This window comes from Corvus cornix, chromosome 13, assembly GCF_000738735.6.
Source record: "Corvus cornix cornix isolate S_Up_H32 chromosome 13, ASM73873v5, whole genome shotgun sequence".
In the NCBI taxonomy this organism is placed as follows: Eukaryota; Metazoa; Chordata; class Aves; order Passeriformes; family Corvidae; genus Corvus; species Corvus cornix.
The window spans coordinates 7,114,204-7,136,514 of NC_046343.1; the positions used below are offsets into that span (position 1 = coordinate 7,114,204).

Genomic DNA, 22,311 nt, shown 5'->3' on the forward strand with positions numbered 1-22,311 from the left:
GATTACAGAGGGGAGATAAGGACAGGCAGTGTCTGTGTCACCAGTCAGGGACAGTTGCCTGTATCTGTGTCTTGTTTGGACTCCAAACCCTCCCAGACCTCTCAGTCCAGCAGTGCCCGGCTCCGGCCTCGCTGGGCGTAGTGCGGGGGCGAGCAGGGACGTGCTGACTGTCGGGGACCAGCCTCCCCCACGGCTCTTGGCCAAGCCCCAGCGTGACCCCCGGGACCTGAGCTCCCCCAGGACCCGAGCCCCTGGGGAGCACAGCCACCCCACAGGCATGTGGGGCTGAATGTGCTGTGGGGCTGTGTCACCCAGCCAGCGCGGCTGCCCTGAGAGCCAGCCGACCTCCTGTCTCCTCTCCCAGCCAAATTCCTCCTTTAGAATAATAAACAGTGCGGCTCAAGAGAAAAGCTCTGCCTGGCCAGGACTGGTTTGCCTTCACATTGCAGAGCTGGAGAGGGGCAGAGAGAAGGTCTGTACCAGTGCTGGAGGGGAGGGAAGGATGGTGAGGGGTATAACATGGGGATGGAGAGCTGGGACAGCACCTTGGTGGCTGTGAGGTGGGAGGCTGCCATGGAGCTGCAGGGCTGAGTGAAGGGTGCTGGACGTGGCATTGCTGCAGGAGCTCCCCAGCCTCCATGACTGTGCCCAGATGGGTGAAGGCGAAGGGTCTCATGGCTTGAAAATACTCAGGTCCTGGCCTCTGGGAAGGATGTAGGAGTCTGAGGGGCCTGTGGCACCCTGCTAACCCATAGGGGTGGGAAGAGACCACCCAAGGCAGCTGAGCATCGTGTAGGTGCTTGTGTTTGGGTCCCTGGTTGGGATAACATCTGTGTGCCTGCTTTTGGATCACTGAGTGGGGTTGCTCCTCCTTGTCTGGCACTCTTAATGGCACTTACAGTTCCTGCTAAGAACAAAAGCTGGGATTGAGGAGAGGAACGAGTGCTCTCAAGGCTGGCAGCGAGCTGGGTGCATTTGCATCCCTTGTGAAACGCCTGTGTGCACCCACATGTGCAAGCACACGCATCCCCGTGACAGCGAGAGAAAGGCTCGTCCCTCTGCCTCCCGCAGGACGGGCAGAGCTCACCCGGCGTCTCTGAGCATGCCTCTTGCTCCGGCCGGAGCAGACAAACAAGGGAGAGGTCACCACTCTTTGCGAGACGTTGCCACCCTCCCACTCTGCTTGGGAAGCATCTCCAAGAGAAATGCCTTTCTGCAAAACCAGCAGCTTTATTAAAACCAGCTAGGAACACAGCGGAGGCGGCCAGAGGCAGCAGGCGGAGGCTGTGGGGCTCTTGCTGCTCGCTGGAGCAGCACCCCTGCTCGCCCAGCGCCAGCACACACCCGTGCCCGGCTCCCTGATCCGGCAGGGCAGGGGTTTGCCCATCAGTGATCCTGCAGAGATCGCTGCTGGAGTGATCACTCCTGTCTGTGTGGGGACAGGAAGCCAAGATCTCGCCTGCAGCAGGACTGGCAGTGGCAGCCATGGAGCTGGACAGGCAGATAAAAGCTGGGCATGAGCTCGGGAGGATCTTAGCTGCTTACAGGCAGGTATCTGGGGGGTTGGGGTGGTGAATACAACCTGGCTTGGGCATGCAGGCAGGGAGGGGTGAAAGGAGAGGATCCCAGTTGTCCTTACAACTTTGAACATTGAATAATGGATGAATCACACACCTCTGCAAAGGAGAACGGGGAAACGAAAGTAATTGTTCTCATGGCACTGCCTCGGGGGGCAGAGATTAGATTGTCCATCCTCCTCTCTTCTGCAGCTCGGTGCTCTCTGAGGGTGGGTGCAGGGAGGTCACATTCATTTACAGGCTGAATTTCACCTCGGTCCTTTCATCCTACCCACCCCCAGCTCTTGCCCTAAGTGCTCTTATCCCCTCTGGCAAACGCAGAGAGAGAAAGAGTCGTAGAGTTTTTTCAGGAGGAGGGAGAGGGACGCTGCTGAATAAGTTGGAGACCTGGAAGGATTTGTGGTAGATCAAATTTTTGTTGAGCCAAAGCAAGAGAATAATAAAAACATCTGACAAGCGCACGTCATTTAAAAACCATTTCCTCCTTAACATCAAGCAGACCGGGAGGCCACTCCAGGGCCGAGAGGCAGCCGACAGCTCAGTAAGAGACGGTGCCTGGGGCCGGGTCAGCAATTCCAGATTTCCACTAGCCCTCCTTGAGCCTGGCAAGAGCTCCCCAGAGCACCGCTGGCATCACGGGTGGCTTCTCCTCGGGGTCTGCCCTGGGAGGTGGCCCAGCGGCAGGGCAGGAGCTCAGCCCTGGGTTGCAGCGTGGCTGAGCCGTGAGGTTCAGCTCCATGCAGGAGCATCCCCAAGTTCCCCAGTGAATTCATTTCCCCCAGGCTTTGCCCAGGCACAGAGAAAGCCTTTCCCCTTTCTCTTTCCCTTGTCAGTCTGTTGATTTTGCTTTTCAGAAATACTCATTCCCATCCCTGCAGGCGCCATGGGGAGGGGTACCTGTCACCCCAATACACAGGAGTCAGACCCCTGCTCCTAGGGATCTCTGGCCTCATCTCTTTTGGCTCTTGGTTTGCACCAGGGAAGGCTGAAAAAGCTCTGTGGAAAAGATTTCTTGAGAAATGTTGATTAGAAGGATTTTAAACAACAGCAAAAAAAATCTTAGATGTTCTCTTAAATTTATGTATTTAAAAGTTAAATACAAGAAACTGATTTTTGGTGGAGTTTCTTCAGGCTTGTTGTGGTTTAACCCCAGGCAGCAACCAAGTGCCATGACAAGGCTGCTTTTATTTCATTGGAAGGAGCAAACAATGTGGGAGGGTTGGAGTGGGATCTGTTTTCTAGCAAGTTTTATCTCACTGTGACTGAGGGAAGAAAATCTAAGGAAAAAAGGCAACTGGTAAAGCAGAGGGAGGGAGGAAGGTAGGGCTGTGCAGAGCAGGGAGAGGTGTTTCCAGCAGAGATGAGCAAAAGTTGACACAACTGCTGGAGCCTCCAGCAAAATCCCTGTTCACCAGTGGGAGATGCCTTAGAAACTGCTCCTTGTGCAGATCCAGCGTGAGGGGGAGCCACCAGCCCCCCAGGAGGGAAAGGCTGAGAACTGGGGAGAGATGGAAGGTTTCTGAGGTGGAGAAGTGAGGCCAGGACTTGGGTGGGGGCTCAGGGACCCCTGCCCAGGACAGCCGAGGGATCCCTCCTCTGCTGAGTGCTGTGCTCATATCACTTTGCTCTTGACAGGATTCAGACACCAAGCCCAGAGCCCACCATGCTGTGCCCCACTCTCAAGACGTGTCTCGGGCTCCTCATCCTCACCGGTGAGTGCTGTGGCTGGGCAGGGGTGTGTGATCCCTGCACTGGGATGCTGCCCTGGGGGGCTCACCTCAGGGTGAAGGGGAGGAAAGGGGCAGTGCCATGGGGAAGCACTGGGGTGCACAGCATGCTCCAGGCACATCTATCCCTCCTAATGCCTCACATCCAGGGGATGATTCAATCCTGTGGCAGGGTGGGTGTAAAGTCCCCACCTGCTTCATGGCAATGCACAGCACAGTGGGAGAAGGAGACCTTTCCATAGGCAGCACTGCCAGGTGTGCTCAGACCTTCCTTAGCAGACACCCAAGAACCCACATTAGCAGGACACCCCACAGCAGAAAGGATTTGGTCAGATCCCATATATCCAACAACTCCCCACAGCAAGGCAGTAGAGCTCCTGGCTGCACCTGGGCTGTTCACAGCATTGCTGCTGTCCCCAGCTGTCCTGCCCACCTGTGGGAACACCAGGGAGGAGCACATGTCACAGCCCCACTGGGACATCTGGACAAATGGTGGAGCAAGGAAGCTGGGAGAGGCACGGGGAGCCATTCAGGAAGACCTTGCCTGCTCTATTGCTTCCAAAGGATTTCCTGCAAGGTTTTGCTTCCATTCCTTTGTCACTTTCTTGTAAACTGACATTGTTTCAGCCTAGTCTGTGTCCTGTCTGACACTGTCCGCGTGGACAGGCAGCCAGAAGAGCAGGGAATTGCCTCCTATCCTCCCTGAGGGTTCTCCACCTAATATTGCCACAGACATCATGGGCTGCATTGAACACTGCTAAATCCTGTGATGTCTGATTTGCTCTCCAGTGAGGGTTGCAGGAGGTACAGGGAATGAAGGGTGACCCACCAAGGTGTGGGCTGGCAGGACATTTCTGAGGAGAGTGTGGGTTTGTCAGTGGTGATTACACTAGGGAAGGCAATTCCAGGGTTTTTTCAGTGTAAAGTTATTTTTCAGTGTAAGGACTGACACTACAAAGCAAACACACTGCCATGAGGTGGTGCTCCAGTGTGCTTCTCTGTGAATTTTGGAGGAATCCAATCTGGTCTCATGTCACTCCTCTCTCAGGTATGCTGCAGGTAACATTTGGGGACAGCAAGCTGCACATCGAACCCAGAGACACTGAGCTTGTCCTCAGCCTCCACAGCAGCTTCTCCCTCCTGTGCTACGGGGACAGAGAGCTGGTCTGGGAACGTGAGGGGCAGCCCCTTGCTGCCTCGCTGGAGCACAGGGACGGTGTCTTCGTCAGCAATCTCACCCTCAGGAACGTGACAGGCCATCACACTGGGGAGTACACGTGCACCTACAGCCCTGAGCAGGCTCCAGAGCCAGCGGACAGGAAAACCCTGTACATCTACGTTCCAGGTAGGGGACAGCATGTCCTTGCCTGTGGGTTTCCACAGGGTTTAGCAACTAGGAGAAAGAGGGCTTTGACTTATTGTTCTGTTTCCAAGCACCTGGCCTTCCCAAATCCCTCTTCCAACAGCAGAAGAGCCCTTATGGTAGGTCTCTCTGGCTGTGGCATTCTCTGGTGTGCCAGCTCATGGAGAGAGAGTGTGGTGTGCTGGGACAAGTGGTGGGGGAGCAGTGGTGCTTGGTAGTGCTGGGTTTCTCTCACCCTTCCAGGAGAGGTTTGACAAGCACACAACATGCAGCTCTACTTTCCCAAGAGAAGTGTGGGAAGAAGCATCCTGCTAATATGGAGTCAGGGCCCTGTGTTGGAGTATTCCCGGAGGAGCACAGAGCAGCCCTGCTTAAGCTTCAAGCAGCTTTCTCTAACCAATGTTCCCTCTCTCCCACAGATCCCTCCTTGGTTTTCCTCCCCGTAGCCACCTCTGAAGAGCTCTTCATCTTCATGACGGGCTACACAGAGGCTGTCATCCCATGTCGTGTGACCAACCCACAGATGCAGGTCACCCTCTATGAGAAGAAGGTGGAGAACCCCATCCCAGCTACATATGATCCACAACAGGGATTCAAAGGCTTCTTTGAGGATAAGAGCTATTTCTGCCGGACATTCGTGGATGACCAGGAGGTGGATTCAGACACTTTTTATGTCTACAGGATCCAGGGTGAGCTGACATTATCTCAGCACACCTGTGCACCTGCTGTGGCTGTTTCTTCAGGGCAATGGCAGGGGACAGCAAAGCTCTCCCCCATCTCCTCTGTGATGATCACTTTGGAGGCTGGATTTAGTCCTGTCTCTATTAGAGAGTAGGTTCTGCCTACAAGTCAGCTCCATCCCTCAGGGAAGACAGTTTCCACTGGACCAGTCCACCCAAGACAAATGGACTGGGTGCCCACTTATCCCTTCATAATTCATTCCTTTCGTCCACCTTTCCCACAGTGTCATCTGTGAACGTCTCCATCAGCGCGGTGCAGACCATGGTGCGCCAGGGAGAAAACATCACCGTGATGTGCACCGTGAGCGGCAACGAGCTGGTCAACTTCAACTGGGATTATCCCCGCAAACAGGTGAGTGCTCCACATCCACAGGCTCTGGGCAGCAGCTCCAGCCTTCACCCAGAAGTGCCACGGCAATCACTCAGCAATATCCCATGGCAAAAGTTATGGGATGCTGCTGCTGCCACACAGGGAAGCTTGACCGGGATATCCTTGGATTAAGACTGTCTGTCTCAGGGGCCTCTGATTGGTGCATGTTCCCTGGCCCTGTGGCAGCCAAACTGGGGTCCTCTACCACTTTCTCTCCCCTCCCTGTGAGCCCAATGGCAGAACATGTTCATGGCTCCTCAGACCATGTCTCCCGTGCCCATTTTGCAGGCAGGGGAGGCTGTGGAGCCCGTGACTGACTTCCTGCCTGGATCCACTCATGAGATCCGCTCCATCCTCATCATCCAGAATGCAGAGCTGGAGGACGGTGGCACCTATGTCTGCAATGTCTCCGAGGGCTACCATGAGAAAACAGACCTGAAAGACATCACCGTCCAAGTGATCGGTGCGTTGCTCGCCACACACCCAAAGCCAGCAAACAATGTGGGCATCCAGGCAGGATGTCCCAGAGTGACCCCCTCTCCTCTCTCACAGCCTCCAGCTCTCTCCCCTCCTCACTTCTGCTCTAAGTAACCATTACAATGAGCTAAACCTTACCCCATGTCACCCCTGCCGCTTCTTGGCTTCAAAACATCCCAAATCTCCCATCATGGCCTTTGTGACTCTTTAACACTCTTGAGGGTATGGGTAAGAGCTCTTCTGCACTGTGCAGTGCCAAGGGGACGTGAAGACAGATTGTCTTTCATCTGCATCTGACCTTCTTTCATGTAATTTGAGGGAAACTGCCCCATCTCCGTTATCTCCACAAGATAAGAGCCACATGCTGCCCTGTGAGCTCCTCTACTCCAGTGTGGTTTTACATCCACACTCTCCTCAGACACAAGTCTGAGGTCTCAAGGCATGGATCTGGACCTGCCCCACCACTTCTGGTCATTCAGAGAGTTTTGTTCCAGATCCATATTTATCCAAAGGGCCGGGCACAGGGTTGTTTCCCTCTCTGACTCCCCTCTTCCTCCTGTGCCCTCTCAGAGCGTGGCTTTGTTCACTTCCATACCCACGTGCCCAGCACAGTGTACGCTGAGGTCCACAAGAGCCACACTATCCAGGTGGAGCTGGAGGCTTATCCCCAACCCAGCATTGTGTGGTTGAAGAACAACAAGACATTGACCATGGAGAGCAGCAGTGAGTTCACCATCACCAGCAGGAACCTGTCAGAAACCAGGTATGGGCCCATCATTCCTCACCAGGGTGCAGAGAGGGGGTAATTCACAAAGCAATCTCCAAATTGCTGGCTGGACACGGTGGTTGAATGGTTTTCTGTGAGTGGATTTCGAGCCTCAGGTGGATGGGAGCTGCTGTCTCCAAGCATTATCAGTCCCCAGGTACCTTCCCACAGCCTTCAGTCTGTGACTGTCTCCCTCAGGTACCAGACAGCTCTGGTGCTGGTACGGGTGAAGCAGGAAGAAGGAGGATTTTACACCATTCGGGCTTCCAATGAAGATGATGAGCAGGAGCTCTCCTTCCATCTGCAGATAAATGGTGAGTCTGGGCATGCAGACACAGGGCTGAGGAGAGCAGGAGCAGCCATAAGGGGTGCCACCATCCTTTGCTGCAGAACCCTCAGAATGAAGCCCTTACTTCTCTGGCTGCAGCTCCAGAGTGGTCTTGCTTAAAGAAAGAGCATTCAAGCAAGAAACACAGGTGAAATATCTCACACTTGGCCTCAGAGCAAGTGGGGACAGGGAAGCAGTACAAACACCATCAGCTTGGCCCAAGGTAGTAGATACAGAGATTATTGTACAGCTTTCATGTCCAGGACTTTCCCCTGTGCTCTCCAGTCAAGCTACATGGCAGCAGATCTCCTCCATAACCCCCTCAAACCTTAATCTTTTTGCTGTTCCCTTTCAAAAATAAAACACAATTGATGTGATGAGTCCTACCTCATCCCTAGGCTCTGGTAGGGGTACAGTCGAATCACGTTACCCAGAGGAATCGTGTTCCCCTTCCATCCTGCAGTCAGAAAGGAAGATTAATTCCCATCACTGTCTTTTGTTTTCAGTGCCAGCTAAAGTGGTGGATCTCAAGGAGAACAGCAGTGCCAGCAGTGGGGAGCAGACTGTAACATGCTCTGCTGAAGGCATGCCCCAGCCCGAGATCAGCTGGTCTACTTGCAGCGACATCAAATGGTGAGTGGAGGGATGGAGGCCATGAGAACAGCTGGACTTTTATTTATTAGAATAATAGGCCATTATTTAACTGTATTCTGCTGGCCCAGACACCTGGGCATCCCATGGTGGTGCGTGGTCCCTTCTGCCTCTCAGGTTCCTTTATCCTCTCTGGACCAGGTGCAGCACCAAGGGACAGCCCACCCGGCTTCTGGGGAACGAGTCGGCCGAGATCGGCGTGCAGACCAACGCCTCGTACCACGCGGAGCGGCAGCTGTACCGCGTCAACAGCACCCTGCAGCTGCACAGGGTGCACGAGCCCCTGCTCCTCAGGTGCACCGTGCAGAACTTCCTGGGCACCAACTCCCAGGACATCACTCTGGTCCCACATGGTGAGGGCTGAGTCAAGTTTTGAGCAAGTGGTGGGGAGATAGACCTTTCTGTGTCTCCAGCCTGGAAACCTGGGTGCTTCTGCCCCAAATGAGGCTTCCTTTGGGTTGAACAGAAAAGATTATTCCAGCTGGAGTGTGGAGCCCTTATGTCCAATAGCCATGGATATGCTCTTCCCACTACTGGCAGGGTCATTTCTCCAGGGAGACCAGAGAAGAGTGCCTGGGCAGGTCCCCAGTGTCTTGTTATTAGCCCCCGGGTCACTAGATGGTGCCATGGACTTGAACATCCACGTGCTGAGCACCCCAAATATGAGGAAGGATGGTCTAAGCCCAGGCCCAGAGCTGCCAGTTCTCCCCCAAGCAAAACAGCCCCTCTTTATATACTCCCATGGCCAAACTTCTCCTGAGGCAGCAGACCCTTCAGCAGGCAGTAACAACCCATCACCCCCTCATCCCTGGGGGACTGGCCCTGCAAGTGCTGGGCAAGTCTGCCCGGGAGGAGACTGTCCCTACCCAGAGAACAGCTCAGGGTCAATGTCTGGGGGAGGAGTGGGCAGGGACCCCTTTGCACTGCTCTCACCTCCTTTCCCTGGGTGCTTAGGCCGTGCAGGGGTGGAGGAGTCTGATTGCTGTCTCTGTTATTTTTGTAGCCTTGCCATTCAAGGTGGTCATCATCTCTGTCATCCTGGCCTTGCTGGTCCTCACTGTGATCTCCCTGATCATCCTGATCGTCCTGTGGCAGAAGGTAAAAGAGGAGAGTGTTCCCAGGCCGACACAGTGGTACCCCAGGGTTAGGGTGGCTGGGCCTGATGTGTCCCAGCTGTGTCAGGATCTATGGCCTCCATTAGTTCCTGCATGTCCCTGGCATCTCCGGAGTAGATAGGGAATGAGACAACAGCTGGAGGGACCAAAGGCTCCCTAACAAAGTCCACACACATCCCCATGCCCTCTCTGACTCCCAGCCTCTCAGATGTCACTTTTCCCTTTGCTCCTTTTTCCAGAAACCTCGTTATGAAATCCGCTGGAAGGTGATTGAGTCAGTCAGCTCTGATGGGCACGAGTACATCTATGTGGATCCCATGCAGCTCCCGTATGACTCCACCTGGGAGGTGCCCAGGGACAAGCTGGTGTTAGGTAAAGGCTCTGCAGGTCCCACTGATGGATTCCTGAGGTCCTGGCTGTCTGGGGGTGATAAGTTTTGGGTTGAAATCTCCAAAAGAGACCAACCCAGAATAAACACAGAGATCCCTGGAGATACAAGGTGGTCCTGGAAAAGGGGGATCATCTGGGGCCATGGTGGGAGGCCAGCTGCCCCTTTTGGCATTAAGCATTGTGTTATTCCCGGCTATCCCTCCTTGTAGCTGGCAGTTCTGGAAACCAGCCCCAACCCCAAACATCATAGCTCATGACCATGTCCGTGCCCACCAGGATGACTGCAGCAAGGCTGGTGTGGTTTCAGACAGGCAACTTGTCTTTTCCAGGCTCCTCTCCTCATGTCTCCTCTAGAACATTGCCGACTTTGCCTCTTTGCTGTTTCTTTGCAGGACGCACTCTCGGCTCCGGTGCCTTCGGTCGTGTGGTGGAGGCAACAGCCCATGGCCTGAGCCATTCACAGTCCACCATGAAAGTGGCAGTCAAGATGCTCAAGTGTGAGTTGTCCCCCTTTCCCCACCCTAAAGCCACAAGACCAATCAGTGCCATGCTCTCCCCTCCTTGCCCTGCTGCTCACACTGGCTCTCCCCAACAGCCACAGCCCGCAGTAGTGAGAAGCAAGCCCTCATGTCCGAGCTGAAGATCATGAGCCACCTGGGACCTCACCTCAACATTGTCAACTTGCTGGGGGCCTGCACCAAAGGAGGTAGATGAGCCCTGAGAACCCTGTGTCCTCTCCCTGCTTCCCTGGGCTGTGCTTAGGAGGACAACTGTCCTTAGATAGAATAATTCCTGTTGTCTGGTTCCAAATGATTCATCCTTCTCCTAAGAAAGCCTTGTGGGACTCTGAACACCTTTCTTCCAACCTGACTGAAACTGGGAAAGCACGTCTGTAATTCCCCCCTCCACAAACACAAATTTCAAATGCCAAAAAATGCTCAGTACCAGAAAGGTGGCTTTTCCCTTTGGCCCTGCCCAGACGCCCTGCAGTCTCGTAATATCCTAGTGGGATGAAATTCACGGGCATGGTGGCCAAGGCAGGACTGATGCAAGTGTTCTGTCCCACCAGGACCCATCTACATCATCACCGAGTACTGCCGCTACGGGGACCTGGTGGATTACCTGCACCGCAACAAGCACACCTTCCTGCAGTCCTACGGAGAGAAGGCACGGCGAGAGGCGGAGCTCTACGGGAACACACCCAAGGAGGACCATGTGCACAGGTACCAGGAAGGCAGCTCTCTCCTTCTCCCTGGCACCTGCCCCATCCTAGCCCCATCAGGGAGGGAGGCTGGTACTGCCAGGAAGGATCCTGCATTTCTCCAGAGCAGTGAAATAAACGCTGGCCCAGCACTGGGACACAGCTGGCTGCTCTGTTACCTTGTTAGACCAGCCCTTGTGCCAACCAGTGACCTCCAAGCAGCTCCTGACAGCAAGGAGTTAGCAAACTGTGTGTCCTGGAGTCTGAGTTTGCTAGCACACATGCCAGCAGCTCCATGCCAGTTGGGAATATTTCCTGGCATTGTTAACTTTATTGGCATAACCATAGCCATGCTCTGAGTACAGAGACACTGGGTTTTCCAGCATGTCTTAGCCACTGGACACCTCAGCTCTGCATTTCCAGGGCAGGTGGAGTTGCTACCAAGCCTAAGGGAGAAGTGCTAGAAGGAGGGCAGTTGCACAAGAGGTGCCACAAGGAAAGGGAAATGGTCCTTCATCTGGTTGCCAGCTGTAAGGGATGCAGGCACGGCAGCACAAAGAAGTGGTCCCATGGGAAGCTAGAAAGCAGCATTTCCTTCCAACACGCCAAAACAATAGAAAAATACAGCAGTGTTACAGCTCCCCCCTGCCCTTTCTGCCTGAAGGCGGCTGAGATCTTCCTAAGCGCTGTGCCATTTGCACATTTCTGCATCCATGATGCAGGGCTTCCTTCCCAGCTGTGTGGGACATTTCAGTGCTGGGGCTGAGGTTTCAGGAATTTCAGACTCACAAATCATTGCCCCCAGCCCTCATGTCTCCTCCTCCCCTCTGGATCTGAACAGCCTCTTCCCTTCCCCCCACAGCCACCTCTCCATGTCTGTCGAGAGCGACGGGGGCTACATGGACATGAGCAAGGACGACTCCCTAGACTATGTGCCCATGTCTGACATGAAGGGTGAAGTCAAGTACGCTGACATCGAGTCCTCTAACTATGGCACCCCCTATGAGCTGGACAGCTACTCCCCCTCAGGTAACAGCTTGGCCAAAGCGGGGGGGAGAGGTGCTTGTACTTTGGGTGTGGGTGCCTTTGCTTGCAGAGGTTGCCTTTGGGACACATCCAGCAGCAGTGGCAGATGTCCTCACAGTGAGAGCTCCCAGCTCTGCTCTTTTGTTGCTGGAGGCAGAGCATTCCCCAGTGTGTCCTTCCCCTAGTGGGAGGCTCACCAGTGTGCTGGGTAACACCAACATCCATCTCTGCTTGCCCTCAGCTCCTGAAAGGACAGACCGGGTGACACTGATAAATGAGTCTCCGCTCCTCAGCTACATGGACTTGGTGGGCTTCAGCTTCCAAGTGGCCAATGGGATGGAGTTCCTGGCTTCCAAAAACGTATGTATGCTGGCTGGTCTGTGGTGGGAGCAGTGGTGGTGGCCAACAGTGAGTTCTCTGCCGTATCCTGTGGTCAGCTTCCTCCCACTGTCCCTCTGTCCGTGCCAAACTCCTCGTGGGTGAAGTCGCTGTGCAATTGAAGAGCTGCTGACCACTTCCCTTTGGAAACACAGTCCTGGAGATCAGCGTGACTATATTTGCATGTGACAGCTACTCCTGGCTTACACTGAGCTTCAGACCTCAAATTCCCTGACTCTGTGCTCCTCCCGAGCTGTGTTCAGCACAGCTGTGGCATTATATCATCCCTATTTACTGGGATGACCAAACAGTGTACAGGGAGCTAAAGCACAAGGCACTCTGCAGCAGAGCAACTACTCTTACTAGGCACCCTTTTTGCACTGCATGCTCTGAGCACCCCAGGACTCACCAAAAGTGCTTGTTTAGTGGAAATTAAGGAAATTTAGTGGAAATTAATCCTCTGGGATTTCCTAAGGTGTGGCTTAGCCCAGGGCAAGCAGTAATATAGCTGGATTGTGTGAAGCTCACAGGGCAGGGCTAACAGAAGGCATCAATGCCATCAACAAGGAGAGAAATTCCTGGCTCTCTGCCCCCAGCTAGACAGTCTGATCTGCAAAAGTGCACGGTCAGTGCACCTGCAGCAAATTTCAGGGCTGTTCATACGGAAAACATCCAGCATGCTGGCAAACTAGGAGGCACAAGCCAGGCTGGTGTAACTCTGATGCCTTCAGGCTGCTGGGTTGGATTGTCCAGAGATGGAGACCACCCCTTCCCTCCAGCCCACCAAGTCCCCCCGCTTGGTCCGGCCCAGGCAGTGCCCTCTCTGCTGGGCTGTTCAGATTCCCCCTGCCAGATCCATATGGCTGTTGCTGTCACAGGGGAAGCAGTCCAGGCAAACAGCAAAAATGTGGTAGCTCTGCTAGTGGTCAAGCCATGATTGTCCCTAGAGGTGAAGGAGATACCTGAAATGGTGTGAGGTGATTCCTTTCCCTGCAGCCCCAGGAATGGGTCAGTGCTGGAGCTGGGCTGTGTCCTTGGGCTGTCTGAAGATCCCTCACAGTGACAGTGCTCTGTCTCCCCCCTACAGTGTGTGCACCGTGACCTGGCTGCCAGGAACGTCCTCATCTGTGAGGGGAAGCTGGTGAAGATCTGTGACTTTGGCCTGGCAAGGGACATCATGAGGGATTCCAACTATATCTCCAAAGGCAGCGTGAGTACCAGCAGCCTTGCAAGCTCCTTCTTCCCAGGGCTCTGGGGCTGGCACCTCCTACATAGTCCCCCTGAGAGCCACCTGTCCATCAGTGTGCCCAGAGGTGGTGACAGGGCAGGACTCCCAGGAGATGATGTCAACAGCCAACCATCATTCACTTTGTGTGCTCTGTACACTGTGGAGTAGCAGAATTGCGTACCCACATCTCCTGGCTCTTTACAGAAGAACCTGAGCAGCCGCAAAACTAAGGATTGCCCCCTGTACACTGTCCCCATCACTGGCACCAGTGCTGCATCCTGCCAGCACTGAGTGTGGTCTTGAGCTGCAGGCAGGAGGAGGCGAGGTTAGGCAGCCTGGTAGGGCTATAGTGACTCACTGACCACTCTGGGAAGAGATTCACAGGACTCTGCTCTAACCACTAGACCACAAGTTAAGAAGAAGTGTCTTCTTGCAAGCAGCTACTCTCCAGAGAGACATCTTCAATCTTTCGAGGCAGGAGAGGATAAAGCTGTAATTGAGCTTTGCCAGAAAGCATTTCCCTGTGATTTCAACAACAACCTATCCGCTCCAGCCCTGAGGCATTTGGTGATCTCCAACCCCAAGCAAAACAGGCCATTCCCAGAGAAACTGAGGCTGGGGGAGCTGAGAATAGAGACAGGTGCCTTAAATCTCTATCTAATCTATAAAAGACTTAACTTCTTTCATGATTTCTCCCATGTGCTGTCAAACAGGCACTCAGAGCTTGGACAGGGGGACCCTCCTGCAGAGGGGTTGGGGTTTTCAGTCCAGCCTTGGCATAGCAGCTTTCCTGTCCAAAATGGGAAATGAAACTGAGCCCCTTTGCAGTCCTTCCTGGAGATTATTTTGGTATTCATTGTGCAAGCAAATCCCAGGAGCAGCACAGCCAGTGCTGCCTACAAGCTGGTCAAGTGAGGCTTTTGGTTTTCTATTACTCTGTGTGAGTAAGAAGAGAAAAGAATCTGGATGTATCCTTTGGCTCTTTTCTGGCCATCCCTTAGCCCTCTCCAGCTTGGTCTCAGGTTTCCAAAGTCAGATGGGCCTGGATTTTCATCAGAAGTCTTTGGTCAGGTTGTGCAAGTCAGTGGCCTCCTCAAGAGCGAGGATCAGAGAACACGCACTGTGACGTGTGCACTCATCACTGCAGGCTGTGATGGAAATGGATACAGCACAGCCATTCTTTCCTCCTTCCTGCTGGGTCTGTTCTGCACAAACAAAGAGGCAACTGGTCCCTCCCAGAACTGACAGACAGCAGATGTCACAGATGTGTTGGACTCACAGACAGATCTGAAGGGTCTTCTTTGCTTGTAGCTTGGGTGACAGGCTCTTACCTGTTGAAACAGGTGCTGTGGGTACAGCTGACTCTCTTCTTGTTTCATTTTTTATTCTCTCTTAGACCTTCTTGCCCCTTAAGTGGATGGCTCCAGAGAGCATCTTCAACAACCTCTACACCACCCTGAGTGATGTGTGGTCTTTTGGGATTCTTCTTTGGGAGATATTCACTCTAGGTAAGTGCCCTGGAGATCATGGTGATGTCTGTAGTTCTGATAGCATGTTAGCAGGATCCCTTCAAAAACAATAAAAATGCATTTCTAACCCCCAAGTTCCTACCTTACCAGTCAGAGTAGCACTTTATTCCCTGTCTCCTTCTTCCCCATGCTCACGTTGCATTTGGAAGTGAAATGAAACAGGAAAGGTAAAAAATAAGAAAGTCTTGGTGTGAAATGCATGTTGGCTGGAGGGTGGCAGGCAATCCAGCAGCCTAATTCCTGCTCTCCCTGTACACCAGGAGGGACTCCATACCCTGAACTGCCTATGAATGAACAGTTCTACAACGCCATCAAACGTGGCTATCGGATGTCCAAACCCACCCACGCCTCTGATGAAATGTAAGTGCTGTCCACATGTGTTTGCCCTGGATGTGTTCTACACACTACAGAAGCATTTCTGCCTGTTTTCCTCACCTGCTAACTCTCCGTTCCCTCTTGGCAGCTACAACATCATGCAGAAGTGCTGGGAGGAGAAGTTTGAGATCAGGCCATCCTTCTCGCAGCTGGTGGTGCTTATGGGAAACCTCCTGGTGGATTGCTACAGAAAGGTGTGTTCAAAGGACCCTGTGCTGGAGGGACAGAGGAGGGTCAGTGCCTTGGTGAGGGCCCTCAGTCAGGGTTTGGAGATGAGTGTTTAGTGCTGCAGTGGCAGAGGATTTTGCTGTGAGCAAGTCTGCATTAGCCAGTGAAGGTGGTTTGGGCATCACAGGAACATTGCCGAGACAGCTGGCATCGCCAGACAGGCAGCTGGTAACTCAGCAACTGCGGAAATCAGAACTGGCAGGAGATCGAAATCCTGCCTCCAACTGTTTGGTATTTTGGAGCTGTGAAGTTGTGCTACTGATCTCTCCCTTAGGAAAGGTTCATGGCCTATCTTTGTTGGAGTAAGGGCAGATGAACCCAGCTAGAAGATGCCAGACCCTCTAGGAAAACCCTGGCAGGCATGGAAAGGATACACAACACAAGTGCATTCTCCCCACTCACAAGACCTTTCCCTTTCTTTGGTAACCTGCCCTGTGAGAGCAGAGGTACCAGCAGGTGGATGAAGAGTTCATGAAGAGTGACCACCCCGCTGTTGTCCGCACAAGACCCACGATTCCTGTGCTGAACAACGCCCGGCTTGCTGCCAGCTCCCCCACCAGCAGCATCCTCTACACAGCTGTGCACCAGAACGGGGGCGAGAATGATTATATCATCCCTCTTCCCGACCCCAAACCTGAGGCAAGCTGTGACCTCCCTCAGGAGGCCTCCATCAGCCGGGCCAGGTAAAAACATTGCTTCTGAGTGTTGTCCTTCCCCCCAGCTGTCCAAATCTGAAATGGGGACCTCAAGAGAAAAAGGGGATGTTCTGCTGAGGCACAGACTAGGGGTGGATGTACTAGGAGAGAAGGAGGGCAGTGTTGCCCCATCTGAGTAGCTGTGACTTTCATGAGCCTAAAGGAACCAGAGGAGCTGGGACATGAACTAAGATAGGGCACAATGCCACATCCCTGCACATCAGCCAGCACAGCTGACGACAAGCAACCCCACTCATGGAGAGGAGAGCACACAGGGAGCCATGTTCTGTAGAACCCAACCAACCGTGTGTTGTGTTTGAGGGCTGAATAGGCCCACCTGGTATGGTCTGTTCCCCTGTGGGAAGCTACTCAGAGTGGGGCTGCTGGGAGCTCAACACGCTTCTCAGTTGCTGGGAGTCCTCTCTGACCAGGAGACTTGGGACAAGACATTCATTTCTCTCTCCCTCTTGTCTCCCTTCAGCTCTATGCTGAACGAGGCCAACACATCATCTACAATATCCTGTGACACCCCTCTGGGCCTCCGGCAGGATGAGGAGCAGGAATCCGACCCACAGCCAGGCTGCCAGGAGCCAACCACTGGACTCCAAGAGGTGGAGGAGAGTTTCCTGTAGTCAGAGCTGGGCTGACTTTGCATCTCCTTATGGAGAGGCCGGCTGAGGGGCTGACCCAGCTGTCACAGAGAGCCATGCTTGTGCTTGTACGTCAGGACATCCCCTCCTGTCCCAGCATTCCTCCTTCCCTCCTGTTTCCCAGTGTTGGGTGGGGAATTGAAGACTTTTCCCCACTGCCATCCCCTTCCCCCTTAAAAAGAGGCGGCTCAGTGCCAGAAACCCTCTATATCACTGCCACATCCTCCTCAGTGATCAAACCACTGCAGGAGGGAGACATCTCACAGACCAACATCTTTTCAATGGAAGACATGGGTTGGATCTCCACGAGACACCACTTTCTGCATTGCTAAGATGATACTCCAGCCTCTTCCTCCTCCGTGGCAAGGAGTTTCGTCCCCTCTGCACCAGCACTTCTCTGATGGTCTCAGCACCAGCCATGCTGTGGTTCTGTGGAATGCCACTGCGACAGATAATCCACCTGGAGCCCATTGCTGGGGTGTAGAGAAACTGCAACACCAACCTTCAGCTGCTGGAGGTCAGGAGTACGTTGGATTCTCCTCCAAGCACAGTCAAGTCCTGAAGAGACCAGCCAGTGTCTGGGAGGTACGGAATTACCCTTTTCCTCTCTCGACAGCTCTTCTGTGGTGGATAGAGCATCACAAGCACTGCAGGTATTCATAGCTCTGGGGCATAGCTCGGCATCCACCTAGAGGCTGTCACACCCTTTTGTGCCCAGCATGGCACCAGGAGCTCCAGGGGCATGCCAGGAACTCCAAATGCCCTCACAATGACTTGGTTATAGAAGCAAAGAGGGCAGCCACTGTTGTTCGTGTTGTCTGTGTGGACACTAAGCTAATTATTCTCCATTGAAGATTTAAAGGGAACAAATATATTAATCCACTAGCCAGGGCCAGTATAAGGAAACAATATGGTTATTCATTAATCTACTGCCACTACACCCAGCTCATCTGCTGGGAAATCATATAACCACGCCAGCTGCAGAACCCTTGTGCCTTATCTTTGGGAAGCAAAGGCTCACCTTTGATAAACTGTTCACCCAAACGCTCTTTCTCAGGATGGGAGGGCTCACCGTTCCCTCCTGAGTCACAGCAAGATTATGGGCAGAAATAAGGATGCCAGAACACCAGCCCAGGGATAGCTCCAAAGGAAGAGAGGGAGCGGGGCTGGGAAGCTCCTTGGTCACAGCTGAACTGGATCTCATGCCCTGCCACCTTCTGAGGTCAGGCAGAGTCCCTTGCAGCCTGCCAGGGCTGTGAAGTGTCACAGGGAACTGAGCAGGGCAAGAGGAATCGGGGAGGATTCCTCTCTCTTGGAGAGTGTTTTGAAAACTAAAAGGGCCCAGACCTTCCCCCTGCCTCTCACCTCCTTCCCCACTTCTCACAGATGGGTCTGAGGCTTCTTGTGCTCTCAGCTGGCACTTGAACGAGCAGACTCAAAGCAGGAGGAACACCAGGCTTTGGAAATCAGTTGTGAACCCCGCCTCTGCAGAGATGAAAGCTGGACCCCCAAAACCACAGGTCTGACACCACAGAAGACAGGTTTTTCTCTGAAATGAGTTTCACTTCACACAGAGCTCTGTTCACTGCATGTGCCCTACTCCCATTAACCCCTTCATTGCCCTACTCACGCACATCGCTCTGTGCATTCTACAGGAATTGCACAGGCAGGTTTACAAAATCAGAAATTTGATCAGCATCTTGCTGGGCTTCTGCCACCTCAGAGCCACTGAGAATTTATTTTGTTTCAAGATATGAAACTTCTGCCAGAAATCCCCAGCAAAACAGCTTCTGTTTTAAATTTCCTACCACTCCAGTGCTGCCATTTATGCGGCTGAAGGAGGAGTAGGTGTTTTGTGGGCTGATGTCCTTGGTAAAATGTGAACATAAGAAATAGCACTTTTATTGGCAGTCGGCAGAGGATATTTTCAGCCTATGTGGTCAGATTCCCCACCATCCATAGGAAACATACCGTGAATGACAGTTGTTTTTCCATCCTCTGTTCCTCCTGCTTGTAATGAAGGAGCCATCTCCTATGGCCACAGTTCATGAAACAATCCTCACTGCAGAGAAGCAGTAATTTATGAGATCCTTTGGGTCAGACTGCTTGATTTTTCTAACATGTAAGGTGCTTGGTAGGATCTCTGTCACTGCAACTTGAGCCCATAGGATGGCACATCAGATCATCCTAACAGCCCCTGTCTGCACCAGCTCCACTTTTAATTCATCCTTCTCTATCAAAGGTGACCAGAAGTACCCAGTACTCCAGGTGAGGTCAAACCTAGACCTCACACAGGGCATTAATAGTTCTGGTCTGTGCTGGTCTGGACTTGCCTGGTCCAGGCAAGATAGCTTTGGATAATATTAGCCTTTTCCCAGCCACAACATACTGAGAGCTTGGAGTCATCCTCTGACCAATCTAGGCACCTACGTCTTTCTACACTTCTAGCATTTCTCACCAAGATACACCCTGCTGTTCCAGACATTGGGTCATCAGCAAATTTTGTTAACAAACTGTTATTTTTGGGTTGGACTGACTAATAAAAATATTAGATACTTCTAGCAACAAGAAAAAACTGTGGGAGCTACTTTTACTACTTCCACCCGGCCCAAAGATTTCCCCATCAATTAACACCTTCTCACTTTCCCTTTGGCCATTTACTTATTTCAAAAATCCTATTCTAAACTTCATCTTGTACAGATTTAATTGCTAATTAAATTACTGATTTCCCACTATCAAATAGTTTCCACAGTCCTGAAAGGGGAAATGTCCCTGCTGGGGGAGGTCAGGTGTCCTGTCCTATTGCTGGGCATTAGCTACATTTGGATGTCTATTGCATTTTGTCCCATTAGTAGATTTACTGCAATTATTCTTTGCATTGAAACCTGTTCTGGCTGCTGATGGGATGCTAACCCCACCTCCCTATTCCTTCTTAAAGTAGGTACACCAGACTCTTTGCAAAACGGTACCATTCCCCACTCCAGAGGAATATGACCAAATACTTGCCCTTGGCCCTGTGATTTTTAGGGCTAAGTCTTGCACTTTGTGGTATTTTCCTGTCCTTACTCAACCTTTCACAGCACCTTTAGCAAGTTGCAGTGACCTGACCTTCTCAGCCAGGGACAAGCTGGCAGCTGGGAAAAGCCAACTTATTTTGCTAAGCATCCCTCAAAGAGAGGGCTTGGCAGAGCTGGGAATGACAGATCCAGCCCCACACTCCCTCTCTCTGCTGCCGACATTCCAGTCCCTGCGTGGCCTGGCAGATGAGGGCCAGGAGAAATGTTTGACTGTTCTAGGCCCTTCAGTTTTGTAGCCATAATTTCTCCAGTGGGACTCTGAAGGAAACTGGTCCCACTGGGTTTTCTGTTTTGATGATCAGTATTTTTGTTTGGGTGTGTTTTTGTGTTTAGAGGTGGACCCAAACTGAGCCCCGTATGAAGGAACACATGCCACAGCTTGGGCCCATCTCTAGTGCAATATCTTTTTATTTGTAGGTTATATTTTACTCTACAGCTGTTACATTGTTATCAGAACCAGTATATGCACAATCCTACTGCCAGTCACTATTTCATACGTGTATCCCAGAAACTATTGCAGCGCTCTGGTGTCTATTTCCACATTTAAGGTGTTTCTCAGACTGATGTGTGCACAGGTTTTAATCCTTTTGTCCTTCTCAGTTTGAGTGTGTTATTTTCTTAAGCGCGAGTGTCACGTTTAGTGTTTGTTTGTGTTGCGTTAAGAAATCTAGAGCACAGCGGACTTTACTAGTAGGTAAATTGTCTCTGTTCACCTGCCAAGGGGACTGTGACAGGGTCCCATGGGGATGGGGGGCAGAAGTGCAGTGCAGATGTGCAGCCAGAGGAAGTCAGCCAGAAGTGAAAAGCAGCTCTTGTCTTTCTTCCCAGTCAGGGCTCTGGGCTGAGGGAGAGGCAGCGCCACAAATAAAGGGCACTGGGCTGTTAGGGCTTGCCTGTGGGGAAGCCCCAGGTCTGTGCAAAGCTGGCAGATCTGGGGAAGGGAATTTCACAGAGTGCTAAGGAGGCAAACCCCCTGTTCCAATGTGCAAGTGCAAGGAACAGCCCTGGTTGGGCTCCGTGCTTAGCTCAGGTTCCAGGATGACCAGGGAGCCTGGATACAGCCTGTCTGTGTCCCACTTAGAGAACACAAAGGTTGCCCTTTGGTAGCCCTCAGCAACGTCTTGGCATCCTTTGCCTCAGGTGGTTGCCCAGGCAGAGAGCAGCCAGGGCAGCTGCAGGTCCTCCCTGAGCACTGGGCAGCTCCAGAGCCACACAGGTCATTCCTGCAGCAGATCCCAGCCCTGCCTGCAGGCTGAGTGGCCAGTGCTGACTGTAACAGTGGAGGCACCATGTCACCTGCAGGACTTGCCCAAAGCAGGCCAGATATTGCTAAGAGTAAGATTTCATGGGCCAGCACATGGGTTGCTGGGCTCCCAGCATAGTTCCCATGTTTCACCCAGAGATCTGAGGTCCCTGGGAAATGCCAAGGTGGATCTAGTTGGCTGTGGCAAAGACAGGGGAACTGCTCCAGCAGCACTTTGGAGTGATGACTCTTGCCTGAGGTGCAAGAAGGCAAGGAAGCCAGCTTGTGCTTGCAGGCCTCTAGCGTCCCATCACTCCTCTTCCTTACTCCTTCATGGATTCATTGTACCAGAACTGTAAATCTTGCCCAAAGTGTGCCCTCTCCCCATCCTGCTGTGCTGGCTTGCTGGCATCACACTGTTCCTCTGCAGCCTTTCTGAACAGCAGCAGCACCTATCTCCATGCTCTCTGTCAAAATCAGCATGAGGGCAAAGGAGAAAGCAGAGTTCAGACTAAGGTACCAAAGAGTTAACATTTTTCTAGGTTTACAGTTGTATTTGTAGAATTTGTACTATGTCACATTTATAGCCATGAGATATTATTTTTATGCTGTAAACTTTTACAAATACATTTTTAAAGAAAGAGTTTAAAAATAAAGGTGTTTTTCATTTTGCAAAGTTCCATCTCTTCCTTTATTTGCCTGCTTTTGGTTGCTCCTGCTCAGATGGGGCTGGGAATACAGCTTAACCCTGTGGTGGGTGAAGGCTAAGCATGTTAATACGCTGTGCATGACCCCAGTGCTTAGTGAAAGCCAAGCTGGGAGCCAGGCAGGGAGAAGCACTGCAAGGAGCAGCTGAGCCCAGAGACAGGGTAAGGAAAAGGGTCAAGATCTGCCCCATCTCTCTGGTAGCTGTGCAGCTTGTGGGTTATATGGCAGGTGGGTAGAGGGAAGGACACCAGGAATTGTTCCTATGTATAACCCCACTGCCTGGGGTTTGGGCCAGCAGTCCCAGCTAAGGACTTGACTCCTTGGAGCATTGTTGGGTCTGTGCTCAGATTGGGGTGGGGAAGCAGGAGAAATGACAAACTGAACAGTGGCTGGGCTGAAGGAGATGGCAGATGCCGCAGCACTGATTTTTCCATGTAGTTCAATAGCTCAGGGCAGTGGGAGGGCCTGG

At 52.5% G+C, this 22,311-nt stretch overlaps 1 protein-coding gene across 1 annotated transcript in view; it reads left to right on the forward strand.

The window, feature by feature from the left end:
* PDGFRB (platelet derived growth factor receptor beta) overlaps positions 1-17,924 on the forward strand; it is a 28,256-nt gene extending 10,332 nt beyond the window's left edge. The window contains exons 2-23 of the mRNA XM_010399761.4: positions 3,213-3,289; positions 4,353-4,649; positions 5,087-5,356; positions 5,632-5,759; positions 6,066-6,240; positions 6,825-7,017; positions 7,219-7,334; positions 7,855-7,981; positions 8,141-8,352; positions 9,003-9,097; positions 9,354-9,486; positions 9,897-10,001; positions 10,100-10,210; positions 10,574-10,727; positions 11,568-11,734; positions 11,973-12,091; positions 13,197-13,319; positions 14,734-14,845; positions 15,127-15,226; positions 15,330-15,435; positions 15,914-16,152; positions 16,646-17,924. Coding sequence (XP_010398063.2) covers positions 3,241-3,289; positions 4,353-4,649; positions 5,087-5,356; positions 5,632-5,759; positions 6,066-6,240; positions 6,825-7,017; positions 7,219-7,334; positions 7,855-7,981; positions 8,141-8,352; positions 9,003-9,097; positions 9,354-9,486; positions 9,897-10,001; positions 10,100-10,210; positions 10,574-10,727; positions 11,568-11,734; positions 11,973-12,091; positions 13,197-13,319; positions 14,734-14,845; positions 15,127-15,226; positions 15,330-15,435; positions 15,914-16,152; positions 16,646-16,796 — 3,282 coding nt within the window. The 5' untranslated portion in view covers positions 3,213-3,240 and the 3' untranslated portion in view covers positions 16,797-17,924. The remainder of the gene's footprint in view (positions 1-3,212; positions 3,290-4,352; positions 4,650-5,086; positions 5,357-5,631; positions 5,760-6,065; positions 6,241-6,824; positions 7,018-7,218; positions 7,335-7,854; positions 7,982-8,140; positions 8,353-9,002; positions 9,098-9,353; positions 9,487-9,896; positions 10,002-10,099; positions 10,211-10,573; positions 10,728-11,567; positions 11,735-11,972; positions 12,092-13,196; positions 13,320-14,733; positions 14,846-15,126; positions 15,227-15,329; positions 15,436-15,913; positions 16,153-16,645) is intronic.
* The last annotated feature ends 4,387 nt before the right edge of the window (positions 17,925-22,311 follow it).